We start from the raw sequence: 21,769 nt of genomic DNA on the forward strand, positions 1-21,769 counted from the left end.
CAGGCTGTCAGACACACGCTGAGCAGACCGGAGCATGGTCCATACTTTGGATGGGCGTGTGCTTCAGAACAGCTCCATTTCTCCACCTCAGTTTAGCCTTCCAAATCCACAGGTAATTGCATTTTAATCGACAATTAATGCGGTGCGATTCATCACGTTGGGCTCCTAAAGAAGGGGCTGCGTGGAGGAGTGTGACGGGGGCGGGGGGGGGAGGGGGGGGGTGAGCAGAGGAGAACTGAGGCTACAGTCTGCCTGATTTCCTCTCAGATGGATGGATGAATGGAGAGATGAGGGGTCGAACCAGATCGTTAATAATTGCTTAAAAACTGCTCTGAGAAAGGAGGGCGGCAGGTGTGTGTGTCTACGAGTGTTTTGTGTAATTTTACAATGCGCTTGTAGCAGACATGTGTCCGACATGAGGACCATAACTTGATGTATATTAGGGTCCCAATAATGGAGAACATGATCACATCTATTGACCCACTCTGCCTCCTCTCTACTCTATGGAAGGCAGGTCGTAATCCCCTTATCCCCACTCACTCTCATACACACACACACACACACACACACACACACACACACATACAGCCCTCTAACTTGTTTCTAGACATGGAGAGAGGGAGATTCTCCAGGGAGGGTCTAAATGAGGCAATGTGATTATAGCCTTACCATTGTAATCTCACCTTTCATGCCCACCATTCCTCTTTCCTTCCTTCCCTCCTTTAGTCTCCTCCCCCATCTCCGTTTCCTACCCGTTCCATCTAAATCCAATTTGTTTTGGTTTGAAAGAAGTCCCGTTCTCAGTTTTATTTAGCTCTACAGCCCAAAGTGGCTTCTGTTATTCTGAGACCAACTTAAATAGCTGAATGTTTTTTTATATTGCCAGGCCGATCTTGTCGCTACAATGTACAATGGCTAGTCTAGTTGTACTGCAGTCTGTGACTGGCACACAGCTGCAAATGCTGTATGCTAATTTATTTGAGCAGAAAACTGAACATTCTCAGTCTGCTGTTAGTTCCTGATTACTTTCTTTATGCATTAGTCCCTGTTTTTCTTTAACCCTTGGGTAGCCTTAACATTCACTCTCTTTGTCCTGATGGCAAAAACATTTCACACCTTCTCTAAACCCCTAGAATAAAGCATCTTAATTGAATATTAAACACGTTTTGCTTGAAGAAACAACTTGTCATTCATCCCAAATGTTTTGAATAATCCATGTTTTCCCTTTTCACTGTGCCGAAAGACTGCATTTATCAGTAGCAGGGCTTCAAAGTAGTTCATTTGTTTTCAATCGATTCGTTCCAAGCAGAATTGTTATCCGTTATATTTTGTTTTAATGTTCCAGAAACCTAGAACCAAATTAAATACCAGTTAGCCTATTAACGTTCCTTCTTTGTAGGGCTGTGTGATGTGACAGAATGTATCTTTTGGACGCTAGGACAAATATTTCTATGTATATTTTACTACAGGCTGTTGTCTCTATTGATGTCACAAACATAAACCGCATTCATTGCATCACAAACTAGGAGTGCGGTTCCAGCGTTCCAAGAAGTTTTCTCTCTCCCTTCCTTTCTCTGCCTCTCTTTCTCTCCTACACCTTCACTGCAACACACACCTTGCAATGTCTGCTCACATTCAGTTCTGTATGTCCTATATCTATGCTGGTTCTTGAGCTACGCAGTAAAAGACATGGTCAATTGTTCTTCAACAGTGGCGCAGCAGCTCTGCACCCTCATTTTATATCAATTAACCATAGTGTTTGCTGCTCCCGGGAATCTATTTCTGGACATCTTTATTTTTATCAGACGGGTGTGGGTCTCTGCACCAGAAAAAGTTGTAAAGTGTGAATATTCTTACTCCATCATCTATGCAAACAGTCTGGGGTTAATTAAAGCATTACACGACGTATTCTTTAAAATGTCAACGTGTTCAATAAAATGTAATAAACTTGAGCACTATCGAGACTCTGGGTTTTCTTCCCTCAGAACTTTGACTCAGAATTTGCATTTAGCACATGAATACTTGAAGATGTTTGCTTTGTTTCTGCTAATGCTTTGGGGGGGTGTGTATGTATGTGTGTGTGCGTGCGTGTGTGTGTGTGTGTGTGTGTGTGTGCGTGCTTGTGGTGTGTTTTTACAGGGGATGATGTATCTGGAGGAGAGGAGACTGGTCCACAGAGATCTGGCAGCCCGTAATGTGCTGGTCAAGTCCCCCAACCACATCAAGATCACAGACTTTGGCCTGGCTCGTCTGCTGGATGTCAATGAGAAGGAGTACAATGCCGATGGAGGAAAGGTGAGCTCCAGAGACCAGCGAGAACCTCCGAGAATCGGGCGGAAGGGGTTCCGCGCGGGAGACTCTGAGACCCATGTGCAGTCAGCCGGCACCACCGTCATATCACGCCGTCTTGACACTCTTACCTACAGCCAGGGCGGGTTGTCGAGGACCATGAACTCACCCACACTCCAACATTGCTTCTTTGCGACACATATTCAGCGCTTTTTTCCTGTTGCCTCCACCACCCAGGCCTCCAGCCTAGGTTCTGGGTCTCTTCCTAAGGGGGATGTGTGTCACAGCACTCTGCACACATGTCGAGACACTATTAGTTGGGTTTTCGGGAGAGAGCCTGTGCTAGCAGAACCATTACACCAAGAAGATGTGTGGTATTGTCAGCAACGTGTTTATTACCCACTACTGAGTCTTCCTGCTTGAACCAGGATATCTAGAGCCACCCTGAACCGATTCATTTACATTTTGTATAGCGCAATATTGCTCTGGTGATCATAATAAGTTACTGATAGACCTTTGACAACCCATTTGAGAAGTTGCAGGTCTTGAAGACAATCAGAAGTGCTTTTTCTGCTTTCTGCTTGCCCACATGTGGTCTATGATGCTGTTGGATAATGTAGCTTTGTTTACCATTAGACTTGGAAAACTCACAATTTAATCAAGGAGCAAATAAGTTTGTCCATCTGGGCCTGCTGGATGGGATCTTTCCCTATACTCATCTCATCTCCTCTTTCTCTCTTTATTCTAAATGTGTATTCTCCCTCTCCTACCGTAAACAAATGTCCATCAGCTCTCCTCCACTGCTCGTCTCTCTGTCTCTCCTCTGCCAGTTTGTCAATCACATTTTAGAGTTTGGGTAAAATAAGCTTGTTTTCTCTCATCCATAAGGCTATGAGTGATTGGTAAACACTGCCCTCTATAAATCACAGCCCTCCCTTCCACCTTAATGTATAGGATTAGGGAGTGAATCAAATCAAGGTGTCGGACTCGAGGTGTTGGAGTCCTGTGTGTGTGGCCAAACTAGATCTGCGAGAGATGTCGAAAAAGAGAGAGGAAAGAAAGAGAGATGGGTGTCACAGCATCTTCTCTTCTTCCACGCTTTCTCTGAAATCTGACACCCAAGTGTGGTTCCTGTTTCCTGTGCATGCCCACAGAAGGCATCAAAGACAGGACGGAGATTGTAACCCTAGGTGGTTCAGGGAGATCGTCAATAAACGAGAGATCCAATTTTCAGGAGCAATCACAGAACAATCCAGCTCAATCATTGTTTTGTATATGCTTGCCACTGGCAGAGTGAAACACCGATCTTCACATTACAGGTCTTTATGCTCTGATTTAGATTTCTGTCTTCGACTTCTGTCCTTCCACATTTATCGAGTTATAATAAAATGTTTTTCCACAGATGCCAATTAAATGGATGGCCTTGGAGTGCATTCACTACAGGAAATTCACCCACCAGAGCGATGTATGGAGCTATGGTAAGATCCACTGCTAATCCTGGATGAAACAGACACTGCCGTTTGTAACAAAGTCATCCAGACATCAGAACTGATGTTAAAGGCAGGTCAAATCAAAGGGAATGGGCTGTGTTTGATGAATAGGACTTCCAGCTTGCTGGGTCTCCCCATCCAGTGTCAAGGGAACGGGCACCCTAATATGATGTTCCTTCAGGCAGGCCCGTCATTAGGGCCTTAACTGATCAGTGGAACGTGATTAAGGAAAGGTCGAGGACCGGGAGCGGAGAAGGAGGCGTGCTTGACGTTGACTCGGGTCCCCTGACACTGTCCTCTCCTGCCCTCCCTCCCTCCCTCCCTCCCTCCCTCCCTCCCTCCCTCCCTCCCTCCCTCCCTCCCTCCCTCCCTCCCTCCCTCCCTCCCTCCCTCCCTCCCTCCCTCCCTCCCTCCCTCCCTCCCTCCCTCCCTCCCTCCTCCTCCTCTCCTCCTCTCCTGCCCTCCCTCTTCCTCATTCCCTCCCTCCCTCCTCCTCCTCTCCTGCCCTCCCTCCCTCCTCCTCCTCTCCTCCTCTCCACGCCCTCTCTCCTCCTCCCAGGGGTGACCATTTGGGAGCTGATGACGTTTGGAGGGAAGCCGTATGACGGGATATCCACCCGAGACATCCCAGACCTGCTGGAGAAAGGAGAGCGTCTGCCTCAGCCCCCCATCTGCACCATAGATGTTTACATGGTCATGGTCAAATGTACGTACCACACCCCTATCACCACCACTACCACGCCCGTCGCCCTCCTCCACACATACACACTAACACGCTCAAAGACAGTCACGCAAATATGAGCGCACGCACACGTCCGTGCTCACACAGACACACAAATTCCAAACACTCACATGATGCCCACACACTCGTGCAAAAACCCCAGCTTCAGCCCTAGCTTCAGCCCCAGCTTCAGCCCCAGCTTCAGCCCCAGCTTCAGCCCCAGCTTCAGCCCCAGATTCTGGCTAGTGCCAGTGAGCCAGCGGGAGCCTGGAGCTCCGTGGCTGTGCCTTCTGTCCCCACCAGTCAGCCTCTGGGCCCCACTCTCACCTTCCTCCTGTCCCCTCGCCTTGACAGAGGAATGCCAAACACCAGCCTGCCCTCTCCAACTCCTCTACCCGAGCCAGGAAAGGACGGGTCACTTTGTCCTCCTTCTTTTAGTGTGTCCTCCTCTCTGTCTTGACGTTGTTCCATGAAATCCCTCTCCTGTCGCTCTCTCTCCCTCCCCACAAGTGTGTCAGTGGATTTTGCACGTACTTGCGTGTGTGTTTGTGCCAGCCTGTGTCCATGAGGCATGCCACTGAGCTCCAGCAACTGCTTGCCAAGTTTGAGCCTGTCAGGAAAGAATACACACACACACGCACACACACACATGTTACAGCACTGGTTTGGTGGCCAGTGTGTGCGTGCAGACCTTGGCAGGTTGTTGCAGTCTTGCATATGGGCCATACGGACAACGAGACAGTGTTTATGTTTTTCGGACTAATTACAGATGGAACTGTCTCAAGAAATTGTACCAGAACTGAAACTGAACTGTATTAGAAATCCTAAGAGGAAAATCATTTCTCCCAGATATGAAAAGTGTCCTCGCACTCTTTAAAACTCTTTGACCCAGTTGACAGAGAGATAGATGGAGCATGGGATAGAGAGCGAATGCGAGGGGAATCCCTCTGTCTAGTCTCTCTCTCCTTCTCTCTCTGGGCTAATCCCTCTGTCTCCTGTCTCTTCTCAAGGCTGGATGATCGATGCGGACAGCAGGCCTAAATTTAAGGAGCTTGCGGCAGAGTTCTGCAGGATGGCCCGGGACCCACAGAGATATCTGGTCATCCAGGTGAGCGAATCCCAATCCTGCCCCCATGTGGAGGGAGGGGCACAACACAAAGACAAAGAATCCTGGAAGGCAATGTACACACGATTGGTCAAAGTAATGTCCTTCTCTCGCTCCCCCTCCCACCTCTCTCTCTCTCTCTCTCTCTCTCTCTCTCTCTCTCTCTCTCTCTCTCTCTCTCTCTCTCTCTCTCTCTCTCTCTCTCTGTCTGTCTTTGTCTCTGTCTCTGTCTCTGTCTCTCTCTCTCTCTCTCTCTCTCTCTCTCTCTCTCTCTCTCTCTCTCTCTCTCTCTCTCTCTCTCTCTCTCTCTCTCTGTCTCTCTTTCTGTCTCTCTCTCTGTGTCTCTCTGTCTGTCTGTCTCTCCTTTCAGGGAGATGACCGAATGAAGCTGCCCAGCCCCAATGACAGTAAGTTCTTCCAGAGCCTGCTGGATGAGGAGGATCTGGAGGACCTGATGGATGCAGACGAGTACCTGGTGCCCCACGGCTTCAGCATCCCCCCGCTGGCCTACACGCCCCGCCCCCGCGTCGACTCCAACAGGGTGAGACTCTCCGGACAAACACAGCACTGAAGGGGCCAGGGGGAAAATGGTAGAGCGATATTGTGTGTCTTTGTGAAGTGGAATGTGCGTGTAAGGCTTTTTTTTCTTGTCTAGCCTCAGCCACATTAAAGGTTATCAAAAGCATATCAAATCTGACACTCAAGGAGAGTACAAAGGTGTCGCTCCTGTCTGTAAGAGGCGTACTGCTATCTCCCGCCTCTGTCGTCCCTCTGTTCTTCCTCCTCCAGCTAGGTTTCCCCGATTCGGTCATTTTGACACATTTTTTGTTTTGAATGCAGCCTTGGCCGCTCAGCTCCTTTCTTGTGAAGCTAGCAGTCGTCCCAGGACACTGCTGTACCACTGGGCTCCACAAGTGCTCTCTTCTGTTCAGCTCTTCTGCCACAGCCCAAAAGCATCAGGCCATATACATTGGGAAATGACTTTGCACTTGTAACGGATCAGCGCGGTTAGGCTTTAGAGTTGTCCTTTACAGGAAATGGCGTTGGCTAGGAGAGACTGGGATGGAGTGTTTGACTGTTTGGGACTTCTGCCGGGGACTCATCTGTTGCTTTCAAATTGCTCTGCATTTCTCTGATTGCAACAGCAGGGGTAGCCATTATTGTGAATGCAACAAAATGCACAGCAATTTGAAGACATATGTTGGGTTGTGTTGGGTTAGGCACTGTTGGACTTGTCTACATTTTGTCAAAATATAGCGATTTTGTTCATGATAAATTGTTGTTGTTTAGAACATTGTGTGCATTCTGCCTAGGAAAAGAGCACAGCTCTTCTTTTGTTTGTTTCTTTCTTTATTTCCCTGTCTCTTACATTATTACTTTTTTCTCTTTCACTGTCTTTCATTATCTTTCACCCTCTCTCTCTCTCTCTCTCTCTCTCTCTCTCTCTCTCTCTCTCTCTCTCTCTCTCTCTCTCTCTCTCTCTCTCTCTCTCTCTCTCTCTCTCTCTCTCTCTCTCTCTCTCTTTCACTCTCTGTCACTCTCTCTCTCTCTCAGTTAACAACAGAACACAGCTCTTCATATATTTTGGGTTAGTTTCTCATTCTTGGCAGAGTCTGCTGCTCAGTATTTGGGCTTGTTTCATCACACAGCCAGTCAACCACTCTGTCAGACACGTCCGCCATTTTGTAGTCAAACATCCGCTTTGTTTGGGTCTACGAGCGGCTAGCTAGCGGGAAAGTGAGCCTCTGGAATGCCAATGAGGATCATCAATCCTTCAAAGTCCTGTTGGTACATTATAGCACCCTAGCCAGCCCCTTCTACAGAGCTTTTGGGTAAACAAAATTCCCCAAGATTATTTTTTTGATTAATCTAAGACTGATTGACTATTTTGGACTTTTTGCATTATGACAAATGCAGTTTTTATTGCTGTAATTAGTCTCCTTTAAAGACATAAATCATTGAGACAGTTTTGCTATAGAAACACTGTACACTTCTAGATTAGCATTCGTGCACGCACATGCACACTCATTAATGTGCAGTGATTAACGGAAATGTTCGGGGCTACCTTTTCCCCTCAATTCAGTAATCTCCATCGCCTCACCTTACTCAGTAAACAGAGCACACCCCGCACACACAAAGCACATACACAAACACACAGACTGCACGCAAGCTAACAAGAGAGATCATTGAAAAAAACAGAGCAACAAAATAGTGAGTCTAGAAACTCAAGTAGCAGACGCTGGAAAAGAGGAAAGAAAAAGCAGGGAGGAAAATGGTGGAATGGACAATTAAAAAAGGCAGTGGTAGAATGACTCCATGTTAGCACTCCACCCCGTGAGTCTTAGGAGTCTTGTTGAGAGGACTGCACACCTGTTGGAGAGAGACATAGAACCGTGGTGAGGCAGACATAGGTTGACAGAGATACCAAGGGTATTTCAGGCAAATGCTGTAGCAGCAGTCTCATTCAGAGGACATTCAGAGAGGACCCACTGTGCTTGCAGTTTGGGGAGCAGCAGTTTGCTCATAGCTGTGAAACCCAGGTAGCAGCCATGGAGGTGGAAGGTTTGAAATATCCCACCACCACAACCATTCACCTGCAATGGAAATTCCTAGAACTAACCCACAGATGTTTAACTCTTCTCTCTTTATGTTGCTTCCAGAACCAGTTTGTATACCACGATGGGAGCTTCAGCATGGAGAACCTGATGGCCACCATCCCCAGGGTCATCTCTGTGTCCGCCGTGACGGGCTGCGCCTCTCAAGACCCGTCAGCGGGCCAAAGTAACCCTCCCGAGAGCTTCGAGGACCAGCGCTGCAACGGCACCCTGAGGAAGCAGGTTTCCCCCAGGCCAGGTCCAACTCCAGGCCCAGGCTTAGCTCCAGGCCCAGGGACGGGCCCCGGAGCGTTGGAGGACAGCAGCGGCCAGCGCTACAGTGCAGACCCCACTATACTCCTGGGAGAGCGGGGGGCGAAAGCGGACACAGACCAGGATGGGTACATGACAGCCATGAGAGAGAAGAACAACTCAGGTAGCCGGCCTCCAAACATCCACCTCCTTCACTGCCACCGCTCACAGGCGGCTTGAACTTTTGTGTTACCTTTCGTCTTGCTGCCGTGCCGCTGTACTTGTTAGATGCAACCGGATAAAAAACACATGACGTCATATCTATGGGAACAAACGCAGCTCTTCTGCTGTCTGCTGACCTGCAGAGGGGTTCTTGATACATATTTCCGTCCCCTCGCTTCACTGGGGCCGTCTCTGCCACATGCCTTTGTGTTCTATGTGCTGCCAGAAGGCCGTACCTGATAGAGTCGTTTCATCACCTCCTCCTCATTCGGAGAGTCTTTGATTCTGACCAAGCCACAGACAAGGCCTTGAGCGCTTCCCTTCACACATGTCAGACACTGGGGGGGGACCAGTGAAGGAGATGAGGGAGAGAATGTGACCACCTCTTTGAACTCCTCCAAAGCCTCTGTTAAGCCCGGTCACCTCCATCTTCTCAGCTAGATTTAAAAGCTCCATTGCTGTGTTCCCCCCAGATGCGTCTTCCATAGCCAAAACAAACATGCGGGAATGTATCCAAAAGATAGCAGAATTTCATTAATTTTCCCAAATTGATTGAAACCTTTCCTCCTCCCCTCTTTTTTCTTTATCTCCATATGTCTCTCCCTTCCTCTCTTCCTCCCTTTGTCTCCTCCCCTCCCCATCTATCTCTCCTTCCACTAGACTATCTCAACCCGGTGGAGGAGAACCCATTTGTCACACGCCGCAGGAATGGAGACATCCACTCTATGGAGAGCAGCTCAGTCTACCACTGCGCCCCCGGCGGGCAGCCGAGGTTAGAGGATGAGTATGTCAACGAGCCCCTCTACCTCAACACCTTCCACAACCCGGGCGAGACAACTCAGGAATACCTGAAGAAGAACGGTGTCCCCGGCCCACATCTCCCCCCGCCTGGCCCCAACGCCGGCCAATCAGCAGCTCCAAACCCCTCACAGGGCCACACCCTCTCCGCCGCCCAGGCTGCCGGGTACGTGGCGCCCCCCGGCCACCCGGGCATCTCCCTCCACCCGTCACACGCCACCCACACCCTGCACCCCGGGCACACCCTCCACCCCAGCGTCACGGGCACCATTATGGTGGACAAGAAGAACAAGAAGACCTTTGACAATCCAGAGTATTGGCAGCACAGCCTACCCCCCAAAGCCACCCTGCACAACCCTGAGTACCTGCAAGACTGCAGCACGCGCTTCTTCTACCGGCAGAACGGCCGCATCCGGCCCGCCGTGGCGGACAACCAGGAGTACCTGTCGGAGTTTGCCCTGAAACCCGGCACGGTGCTGCCTCCCCCACCTTACAGGCAGAGGAACACTGTCGTGTAGTGAGAGAGGGATGGAAGGAGGGAGGGAAGGAGGGAGAGGGGGAGGCGATATGTGTAGACTGTTCTCGCAGTCGAGCAGTATTTATCAACCCTGGTTCCCCCACACCAGCACTGGACACCTCACTGTCTGTTCGTCTGTCTCTCTTTCTGTCTGTCTGTCTGCCTGGCTGTCGTCTTTGACACTGGATATAATATAACTCAGCTGTGAGACATCCCTCAACCATGGACTCTTGAACAAGAGAGACACGGGTCAGCCGCAGCTGTAACGCAGCCCTTCTTCAACCAATCCCTGTCTCCCTCCTAGCCCCCCCCTCTCAGTGTCGACCACCATGACTGTCCACCTCGGGGTCAGAACCTCTCCGGTTGACTGTCCTACACCAACTGCGTCTCTCCTCTCGCCCAAGCTGAACGAGTGCCAAAATAGTCTGAAGGTTTGCAGACGAATGGGGACGTTGATTTAACATGGATGAATGCATCAAGGTCTCTTTTGATGTTCCTGGAATTGCACAGCCACATACACTGCATACTGTAATATTACCACAGTGAGCCTTTCCACAGTAACTCACTTGTCACTTGATTGGCTCTGTCACGAAGAGCTGTTGGTTTGTACAGTGCGTACACATCGCTGTATGGTGACAGCCTGCCATCCTGCGAACATGCTATGGCCATCTGTCATATCACTTCTTGTTTGCATTCCAGTCTGTGGTAGTTCCCTAGTGTTTATGGGCCTGAGCTCTCTACATACAAAATGGGATTTATACTTATTATTCTGCTCCTCATATCAGATGTGACATGCTTATGGGGAGGCTTGGGTTTATTTACACACCTCGACCTTGGCAGATCAGTAACCTTGTATTATTTCAATATACTATACGTTCACACACACACACACACGCGCGCACACACACGCACACACACACACAGAGAGACACCTACAGATAACTGAAGCCTAAATTACGTTTCTCCATTGACCTTGAGCTCAAAGCAGTTTAGATAACAACCGTACTTGAATAAAAAGACCAATCTACTAGTCAAGTAAATGTCACTGTGGTAGACAGTACAAATGGGGGCCCACGTGGAACATAAAGGATAGTCAGACAGACATTGTTAAACCCTAGGAGGAATAGCCTCCTTTAGAAGGTGACTACTCAACCTCCTTAAACCCCGACACACAACTGGGTTCCGAGACCCAAAAGCAACAGGAAAAAATATGATCTCGGCCTGGTTTGCTTTGGATAAGAGTGTCTGCTATGTGACTAAATGTTCCTCTCATGGTGGATGAGGGGAGTAGAACCCAAGAATCCAACACTGGACAGAGTCATGGCTGAGCAGGAGGATAAAAACAGGAGGATTCTGGTTCTTGAATGAGAGGAGAGGAAGGGACTTCTGACTGGAGAAGGGCTGGAGGACTCTGTCTGGTCCTGAGTCCAGGAGCACAATGGGGGTAGAGGGACCAGATGGTGGTTTCACTGTAAGGATACTGAGGAACTGAGATGGCGGCTGAATCTGAATACAAGCCAATTTCAGACTGGAATGAGGTAAAGATATGCAGTAGTGTGTGGAATAAGAGTTTTGCTTTTTGAAGGACATTGTGGATGGTCCAAGAAGAGGACAGTGATAAATGTAATTAGACCAACGTAATCATCCCATGAAGTCATCGATAGACTAAAACTGAGACTTCAAACCAAACTGGCTCCTGAGACTATTTGCTCCACCAAATGTCTACATCCCTTTCTTGTGGTTTGGACTCCAAGCGGAAAATGAATCTGTGCCAAAAGGATCAGTTTTCGCCACGCAGAAACAACACCCACTTCCACTTGGGAATCCCAGTTCTACAAGTGACTGCATCACAATGAACTATTTTGTATTCGTGTTTGACAATAATGTGGAGATAATCCAGGTAGACACACCCAGACACACACGCAAACACGGAGCATATCTGTGGAAGGCCAGCTCCTGGGATCTCACTGATCTCGCATGAGTACTACTAGATGCTTTGTTTTGTTGCTAGATGAGGATTACTGTCATCTAAAGTGTATTGTTTTGGTATTTGTAATTTGATTGATTTGATAGCACTTGACACACTGGCACAGCCAAACAGCTATACTGTTACTTTTAAGAGAAACCCTCTTGATTTTGTATTCATGTGAGTAATTCCTCATCTCATTACACATCGAAAGACAGCATACCCATTGCACTTTTTGTTGTTTTTTTGTCACAGTTTAGTCTGTGTTTGTTTAATGATGCACCCCACATTGAGCACTATTATGTAAATGATCAGTGACAGCGCAACATTGTGTGTTATATAGCACTAACCACATACAATACTTATCTATGAGCACGACACAGCACAGCACTCAATCTCTCCACCGGTCCTGACAGCCAGGGACTCCAGGAGAGGCATGTTCGTGTTTTAGAGTTGATACGTTTACAACTATCTCCTCCTGTTGATGAGACATAACCGTCTGCCAGTTGCACGGCAACTGATGGCATGTAGATCTTACTGATGGTTAGCTAGGCTAGGCTAGGCCATGACTGGGACAATACTACATAGCGGGCCTGTTTAGCTAGTGGCTTCAATGTGACCAGTAGTTCAGGCAGCTACAGTATAGCCAGCTGGACCAGTGACCAACGAGGCGAGTAATTGGACGGCACTAATGTTGTCTTAGCCTAGACAGCAATGACTTGGGAAGTAGTCGGCTATGGCAGATTTTACGGCACTGCTCTTTCTTATTTTAGGCGTTACAATTGGAATTCTGATTTCAGGTGACTCATTTGATCGAACATTTACTGTATGTTATCCAGATATACTGTAGATGTGTGCAGTGGAAAGGGGCTCGCACTACGGTGCAGTTTGAGGGAAAACTGTAGTTTACTATTTTTTGCACTTCTCCGGTTGGCAAGCTACTGTACCAGCTGACTGGGCGACAGGAAAGACTACTGAAGTGCAATGACAGTCGTGGAGTGTTGCTGAAAAGACTCATAATGGTTCTCTGTGGTAATAATAAACTCTGGTTCCAGCAGCAAGCCCCTACCCTACCAAGGGGCTCCCAGCCCTCTTCATGCTAATAGCTTTGCTGGGCCACTGAGGCCTTCTCTACAGTTCTGTAGGGAAATCATGTCTCCTTCTGGTCCAGCCAGTACAAGGGAGAGAAATACAGTACGACAGGCAATAGTTAGTAATCCTGCACAGGGTCAAAGACATGGTATTAGGGTTCCAGAAATGGTACCACATCAATACATCAATGTTACAATAGGTCGTGGGAGGGAGGTGGGTTGGCTGGAAGGATGGGGGGTGTATGTGTGTGTGTGTGTGTGTGTGTGTGTGTGGGTGGGTGGAGGTAGCATGTGTTTCATCTCATCTCAAATGTGACTAAAGAAATGTATGTAGCAAACACTGTTAAATTTAGGTGGTTTGGCCCCTTGATGCCTAGCCGAAGCAGCTAAATAGCGAGCCACTTGAAGACCTAAACACTTTGTGGCAGACAATGGTGATTGGAGTAATTAATGCGGCCCATAGAATCATGGGAAACAGCGAATAATAATTCATCATCTTCTTCAGATTGTTCCTTTATGTTTTGTGTTTTAGTGCATTGTCAAATGGTTGCTTCAGAAAAAGCATAAAACCACAAAAAGGAGCACAAATATTTCACACTGACTGTCCACTATTAGCACTGTCGAAATTGGACATTGTTTGATTTGTACACCTGCTATTTGTCTAAAGGAACACAGTGTTCAGAACAGTTTTCATTGCATCTGAGTATTGTAAATGCTGTGTATAGCATTGTTTCTTACACAGTTTTTGATATATATAATGACAATATTGTTGTTGACTGACTGTGATGCTGTAAGAAGTGCTACAGTTTTATGGTGAAGGCTCTGTTAATCCATGTTACTCTGATCACATATCTGCCATCCACAGCAGCAAGTAATATCTATTAACTTTATTCCTAATTTTTTTTGCTGAATTCTTTTTTTTTTTTTTTTTTTTTATGTTTTGCTTTGTTTTTGCCAAGGGTTAATTGAATAATATTAATTGTAAATTGTAAAGACACATTGACAACAGGTTACACTACACACCCTATTAACATGCTTGTACATGAGAACAAATGTCCATTTGTAATATTCCTTGGTTTTACACTGGTTCCATGTGTTTCATGTCACATGAAAAGATGGAGGTATGATAAGCACAGTTTAAATTGTGATTTGATGTTGACAGTAACTAATGTATGGGAGGGAATTTTCCTTTTTATGCCAACGAACGTCTCTCAAAGTTTTACTAATGTCAACTGAAAAAAAAATGTGAATAGTATTTTTCTAGGTAGTGGAAGAATTGGCCAGGTGCATTTTGTAAATAGAGGGAAAACTATGCTTTTTGGTCTGCTGATATCATTTTAATTCACCTTTCACATATATTATTGCTTTTTATTGGGATAGTAGTTGTTCTTAGCTTATTGGTTTATATTTCTGTATATAAAGTATATGTCATTTGAACAGTGAATTCTGATTTAAATAAGCTTGCAGGATTTCTAGATCCCTCCCTCCCTCTCCCCCCCAAACCCCCCCTCCCCCCCACACACACACCCTTGTGACTGTGTTTTAGCCCAATTTGGTGGACTTGTGTTTAAACCTTCTTCTTGCCCACGCAAGAGGTGACTTCTCCTTCCTTTGGGTGTCCCTTATCTCCCCAGTCTCTCCGACACTCCTCTTTCGAACCCTCTTGCCATTTTTACTTTTTGTACAGAACCCATCCACTTCAGAGAGACTGAGTCTTTGTTGCAAGACGAGTGATATCCCTTATACTCTGCACCTTTTTCTGTCTTTGTCTCCACTATCTCTCACTATCTCTATGGTAATTTAGCCCGTGGTCATTAGAATCTGTGAGTATTTTATCCTACTCTTAGATCCAAGGACACACTTTGACCCTTGGAAGTGTAAAGCACCCACAGGTAGACTCAGTAGTGCCAAGGCCTACCAGCCTCTCTCCATAGCCAGCCCTGCCCAGCTTAGGTCACCACCTACAGAATGATAATCACAGGCATGTGTCCAACTGACTAACTCCATTATTGATACCAATCATGTATCGATATGTTGACCTAGAGTGTGGCCGTAGATGGGATGATTGGCAGTTTGGTATTCAACCCTGACAGGAGCCCCAGGGCCCTATTCAGAGCTTCTTCCCAACACATATCTAACCATTCCCAAGGCTTTGCATTTAAATACCTTTCTTTCCCGCAGTTTTGTTACATGAATCTGTCCAAAATATATTTTTAATTTAATATGAATAAAGAACAATACAATATTTAAAGAAAAATTGTGGAGTATTTGTGTGTTACAGTATGGACTTCTTGTGTGAGTAATCGTGCAAGTTATAAATTGAGCAAGTGCTTTCATTTGGGAGGTTTTTTTTGTGTGTGCAGAAGGTTAATTGACTTCCGACTGGTCATCCAGTCTCTAATCCTACTTAGTTCAAACTACTGTGTGTAATTGTGAGGGGCCATAGACCTTGAAGGGAAGGGTGAGCCTCAGTTTGGCATTCAAATGTCAGCTCTTCTTTCCTGTCTCTGTGTAGATGAGCCCAGCTTGTATTAGTGATTCAGTCTGTCTCACATTATGACATCTCTTTCACCTAACTTTCTTTATTTCTTTTTTCTCTCATGTCTCTCTCTCATGTCTCTCTCTCTCATGTTTCTCTCTTTTTCTTTCCCTCCCTTCCTTCAGCCTTTCTCTCCAAGCAGTCTAGGATATGAGACATCCATTACAAACGTGTAGCCCCGAACTGCACTGGAGCCGGTCTGATCTGGAATACCGTCATTCACTGGCTGTAGTTTCTCTGGGTTACCACCTGACCTCACACATTTCCAGAAAAATCATACCAGAGCAAATACTAAAGTGGTATTACTTTTGACACCTGTATGTACAACATGATGGATGCAGCATTTGAGCCGACGATGACTTTTTCTGGAATTATCATTGGAAATCCAATAAGGTGAGCCGCCTAGATCTGCATTTCTGAGGCTTTACCCATGCAAAGTCGAATCACTTGCCTAAAGATGGTAATAGAGTGTGATCGAAACAATCAGTCAATGCCTAGCCTCGCCTAGCCTCTCTCTTAAACGCTTGCCCTGTGACAAAGCGTATGGATTTTGACCTGATATGAAGGATGATAGCCACAGTTGAATGTACATGATCTTAAATGCTTTTTAGCTCTGGTGATCGACTCGCACCCCTCATGAGAGAAAAGTGAAAGCTCAGTCTGACACTGCATCAATCTGCGCAATCGTCTGGACGGCAACCGGCATTCCAGCAAGAAAGATTTGCACGTGACGCATATTTTTCATGAGCTTTTGACAACCCAGAAGGTTATAGCGCCTATGGAAATGCGGTCTTTGTGTTCAGGATCAGGGCCGGCCCAAGGCATAAGCGAACTAAGCAGCTGCTTAGGGCCCCCGTGGCTACCAGAGGGCCCACAAGAGCACATTAAATTACAGTTTAATGTAATTTATTCATTTATTTTATAAAAAGTGACTCAGAGGGGCCCCAAATCAATTCTGCTTAAGGCCCCATACAGGCTTGGGCCAGCCCTGTTCAGGATAGTTCTCCATTGGAGTCACAAACACACATGTGAACCGATATTGAACACAAAATAAAAACATTCAAAGTTCTTGTTGTTCTGGCGTGTAGTTGGCCGTTCCTGTCTCTCTTTTACCTGCTCATCCCTTTTTCATTTGGCGACGGGGGAGCGGCAGGTCTTCTAAATCCCTGCCCGGGCTGCAGTGGGCCTGTTTATGATTGAATGGACTCCACAAAGCCCGCTAAGCAGCGCGACGATCCCCCCAGAGAGACTTCATTATGGGATGCATATTGGATTTACACTCACATATGAACACTCCTCTGCCACACCACATCTGTATTCCGGAGGACTCCATGTAACCTATGGACCAATCCCTCTATCATAATCTCCCTGACTGAAGCGTAGATCTAACCATATCCAACACGCACCATGAATAGGCTACAGCCTACTGTAAATGCAAATGTATCGCCACTGTTATCCAATGGCCCCTTTGCTTCTGGTTGCTGTCCCTGCCATGCAATGTGATCTATGGATATGTTCAAGTTATTGTCAATATTAGAGGTGTTTGAGGTCAGGTCTGCGTTTGTGTGTTGAGATCTTCCAAAGAATCACTCGAAACCTTTGAGATTCACTCTCGATACACGGTGAGACATGGAACATGGCTGCCGTTGGTGTCTTTGTGTGGTATTAGAGCTATAGCCTAGTTGAATACTAATTTAAGGATTTAGTTTGGACTGACCAGTGATTATGATGTAGTCATGTCATAGTCACTGTAGTACAGTAGCCCATACAGGTCACCGTAGAAACTGTTCCTATCAGCTGATTTAGACGCTTTTAAAGGTTGACACAGTAAGATTGAGAAGATAAATCTTGGACTACTTGTGAAGTGTTTATCTAATGACCAAATATGTAAAATGCTCTGGATTTTGTGTTTATCATTTGTTTTATTAGACATATCCCCATGGAAGGAGTAATCTTAGCTCAGCCTCGACCACTGTGCATGTTGAACGAGAAGTCAGTCATTACAGCTCATTTATAACTCCTTCCATGATCGCTTAACAAACAAACCCACTGTGAGGATGAAATTCTGCTGCTTCTTCAAAGATTCCTGCTGTGTGTGTGTGTGTGTGTGTGCGCGCGCTTGTGTATGTTTGTATGTGCCAGCATTCAAGTCTAATTAAGTACCCGTTTTTAAGAGAGCGAGGGACATTGTTAAACTCACTTTGATGCAACTGCAAAGCTCTATTCGCGCTTCACTCAAAGCAATGATGACAGCTCTTTGTTGAGCTGACAATAGTGGCATAATTGTGCCTTTTTCCCAACTGTGGAGTGGCACACCTCTTGTCAGACTCACACTTCATTCCTTTGACTGAGAGGCCCAGGGAGCAGTCAGTTAGCCAGAGGCAGGCTGTGGACTAGCAGTAGCATGTCTTTAATTACACCATAGCAGCCCATAACAACCACACTGATGTGCTTGTCAAATTCCATTGTTTTAAGAAAGTATTTTCTGAATAACCGTGTGGGATGGAGGGAACTGAAAATACGACAAAAAAACACAGCGCTGAAAGAAGCCAAGCAATTAAATAGCCTCCTCATTGTCAATGTTTCTTTCTCAAACGTCCACGCGGCAAGAAAAAGACACACTGATGACAGAGCTCCACTCCACCACTTACTCCTCCATGGTTGAGTCTCTGTCCTTTAACAAACCTCGACAATTAGCTGCTACAGAGCTGCATAGCTACCCGAGCAGCCTCTGTGGCCACTTATCTTCCCTTGTTAAGCAACACTATCATGCAGGCCGTGGAGCTGGCTGCCTCTCTCCGCCCGCAGCAGGAGCGCAGCAACAAAGAGAAGCTCCTTCCACAGGCTCGCACTCATGGCCCCCACAATGTCTCATTACGCTGAATAGGGAGTGATGTCTGACTGTCTCCCTCTGTTCATCTGAAGGAGGAAGAGGAGGAGGAGGAGGAGAGAGGATACGAGGAGTACAGCCCTACTCCCCGTATCCTCTCTCCTCCTCCTCCTCCTCCTCCTCTTCCTCCTCCTCCTCCTCCTCCTCCTCCTCCTCCTCCTCCTCCTGTCCTCTCCGCCTGCCTTTCAAAAACGCCTCTCCACTGCCTCTCCTCATTTTTGTCAGAAGCGTAGACTCACTCTGGTGATATCCAAAGCATTGCAAGGTTGTGTCTTTTATTCCTGAGCTTTCCCTGTCGTTTTAAACGGTACGGATCAAAGTAGAGGCAACTTCCCTATGATGTTCCATCGGATCACCTGACTCTGCTCCCGGCCACCCCTTTACAGGTGTTGTTTTAAATGATAATAGCCTAAATCAAGATGGCTATTCAGAGAAAAAGGAGATTAGCAAAACTGTATTTGCTGCGATTGCTGTGATTGCCTGAAATGTGAGAGTGGACACTGGGTTTATTTGCCCATGGCTTTCTATATGTTTCATCATCACATCAAAGATGCTCTGATGCTTTCTTCCAGTTCCCCATGAGATTGATTTCTTTTCATCAGCTTGTTGAAGACTCAAGTCCCAATCAGCATTTTATTGTAGTTGACCACACAACTCTGTTGTTTGTGTCCAACCTTTTATGGAAAACACTAATCCTTAACCCTCAGCCTATAATGTGTGAGCTGTGTTCATGAATCATTTGCCATTCAATGAAGAAAGAAACAGTAATTGACAATACATCGGAATACCGTGTCTCAACAACTTAAATTCCTCATCAGTGTTGGCCCACTTGATGTTGTAATAATGCCAACATTGTTTTTGTCAAGGATAAGATATCCCTTCTAAAAACACAATTCACAACTCACAACTAAATGCACAGCTAGTGCTCTCTGATGTCTCCTTTGACCAGTCCAGTGACTTGAACTGCGTTGATAAAGCTTTGGAAAACTCCCACTCTCACTTACCCAGGAAGAGTATAGACTGCAGGCCTTTCTCTCTGCAGCGAACACTGATCACATCACAGGCCATGCCCTGCCCGCAGCCTTGGAATCAACAGCAGCCAGGAGGCCACCTCCACAGGAGGTGGGTGGATGAGGGCAGGTGAGGTCTCTCCATCCCCAGAGAGGGTGGAACTGAACCGGACTCCAACAGCAGAAGGCTGGGCCAGAGAGCAGAACCTTGGGGAGACTTCAAAAGAAAGAGAGAGAGAGAGAGAGAGTCTCCCCGTCTGCCTCCTCCTCTGTTATGTGGGGGTCTGGTGGAGATGCAGGTCACAGTGTCCCAGTGCAGGACCATGGGGGCAGCAGATGCAGAGTTGATATCATGTAGTTTCCAGGAATTTAGCATACCATATTGTAGTAGGTAGGGTGCAATCATCTGAAAATCTGATGAACTGATGTGGTTGCTATGGAAGTGTGTGTGTGTGTGTGTGTGTGTGTGTGTGTGTGTGTGTGCGTGCGTGCTTGTGTGCGTGTGTGTGTGCGTGTATGAGTAACTGTGTATTGGAGTGGAGCTGCACTGACAAAGATGGAAGGGTCTCATTCCTACAGCTCAGCATCCAGTTGTACGGGTGGCTAGCTTCTGCACCTTCCACCCACCATTTATGAATACAAAAATATCCACCAACACACATTTATAGCATATCCTCGAAACAAAATTTCGGGTAATATAGGTTTGCGCCTGTAATTCCAGAGCACCTCTATCCTAAACTGTAAGCGTACATAAATCATTTGTGTATATGGCAGCATTAGCTCCTGCTCTGTGGTCGTTGCCTTTCATAATGCCTTTTATTGATGTTGCGGCTTGGTTTGTTGGCTGTTGTTTACATGCTTTGGCATTGGATGTGTATGGTCAGGCCAATAAAGCCATTTTGGAAATGAATTGATGAGAGGAAATTATGAAGAGGGAGACAAAGAGAGAGATTGGAGCAGGGGGGCGGGGGGTCTAAGAGAGACAGACGGTCTGGAAGAACAGGCAGAGGACCACGAGCACAGTGAGAGCGGGAGAGGGAGAGAGACGGCGAAGTGGATGGAACGACCGACTGCGATTGCGTTGGATGCAGATTTGCGCAGGAAAAGGCCTGAGCCATGGCAATAGTCATTACCGCCCCTTCTGTTTCCCTGCACATCAACCTGGCTTGTCTTAGCGCTCCTCTCGGTAATAACAGTGACATTTAACAGCGCTATGTTCCCTGCCTCCCTCGGTCTCTCTGTCTTTCACTCTCATCCCAGGGAACAGTTAGACTATGCCATATCATTATCGGACAGTTGTGTACAACTTCCCACAGATAGACAGACAGTCACACTGTTACGGAAGGTGCCCCCTTCGACACAAAATAATTACCAGGCTGCACACATAGCCCTAGTCCTCAGGCGGCCAAAGAGAGACAAATTACTTCCCATCAGATAAAATCAAGCTCGACATCATTTAATTAATTTTGGCACCTATTAGCATTTCTTACTATGCTTTCTTTGCCTTATCCGGGGAAAGAGAAAGATTGCCTGAGAAACGATCAGGTTTCCTCTTTTCCTGTCTTTTCAGACACAGCCGTCTTGCCTCGGTACAATGCGGAATGGCGCATGGAGAGTCGTGTCGCTGGCTCATTGATTCTGGAATCATTTGGGACGTGGAATAATGGAGTCGCTCTAATCTCTTCTTTAATCTCTGCTCCCGCTGGCATGCAGATGCATAATGAGAACTGGTAACCAATGACTAGCATAACTGTTCTGCCTGCTCGTGTGTGGGGGTGTGTTTGTGCGTGGTTGTGAGTAGGTGGTGCATGTGTTTGTGCGTTTGCCGTTGTGTCGGAACCAATGGCTAGTGCACCTGTTGTGCGTGCTAGTGTGTACGCGTGTGTGCACGCGTAGACGTGTGTGTGTGTCCTTCGCCCGGACACACAGGTACATGCGTACCTTTTTGATTGCTTCAATGTGTCATTGCTCCATACTGAAGCAGTGGCGTGGTGCGTTTGTGTGTGGATGCCAGGGGGATGCTGACATGGCTGATGGCAGGATGGGAGGTCAACCTGCTGGGTCACATGAAGCTTGGGGACCCACGCCCGACTCTCATGCGGTGATCCTAGCCATTAGGGCTGCGGCAGATCTGCACCATGCTGCCGCATTCATGGGGTATATCCACCAGAATGTCAGCACACACACACATAAACACACACACACAGGGGAATGCTGCCGCTGCTTTCATGGTGTACATCTGCTAAAGAGACCTTCCCTGAACACAGAGTTTGAATTCTGGGAGT

General features: G+C 46.9%; 1 protein-coding gene across 1 annotated transcript in view; it reads left to right on the forward strand.

The window, feature by feature from the left end:
• The window catches only part of erbb4b (erb-b2 receptor tyrosine kinase 4b), a 94,858-nt gene extending 84,869 nt beyond the window's left edge, over positions 1–9,989 (forward strand). The window contains exons 21-27 of the mRNA XM_084688485.1: positions 2,140–2,295; positions 3,692–3,767; positions 4,339–4,485; positions 5,511–5,608; positions 5,976–6,146; positions 8,266–8,635; positions 9,334–9,989. Coding sequence (XP_084544611.1) covers positions 2,140–2,295; positions 3,692–3,767; positions 4,339–4,485; positions 5,511–5,608; positions 5,976–6,146; positions 8,266–8,635; positions 9,334–9,989 — 1,674 coding nt within the window. The remainder of the gene's footprint in view (positions 1–2,139; positions 2,296–3,691; positions 3,768–4,338; positions 4,486–5,510; positions 5,609–5,975; positions 6,147–8,265; positions 8,636–9,333) is intronic.
• Positions 9,990–21,769: the final 11,780 nt, after the last annotated feature.

Source organism: Hypomesus nipponensis, chromosome 23 (assembly GCF_054491055.1).
Source record: "Hypomesus nipponensis isolate SF chromosome 23, ASM5449105v1, whole genome shotgun sequence".
NCBI lineage: Eukaryota > Metazoa > Chordata > Actinopteri > Osmeriformes > Osmeridae > Hypomesus > Hypomesus nipponensis.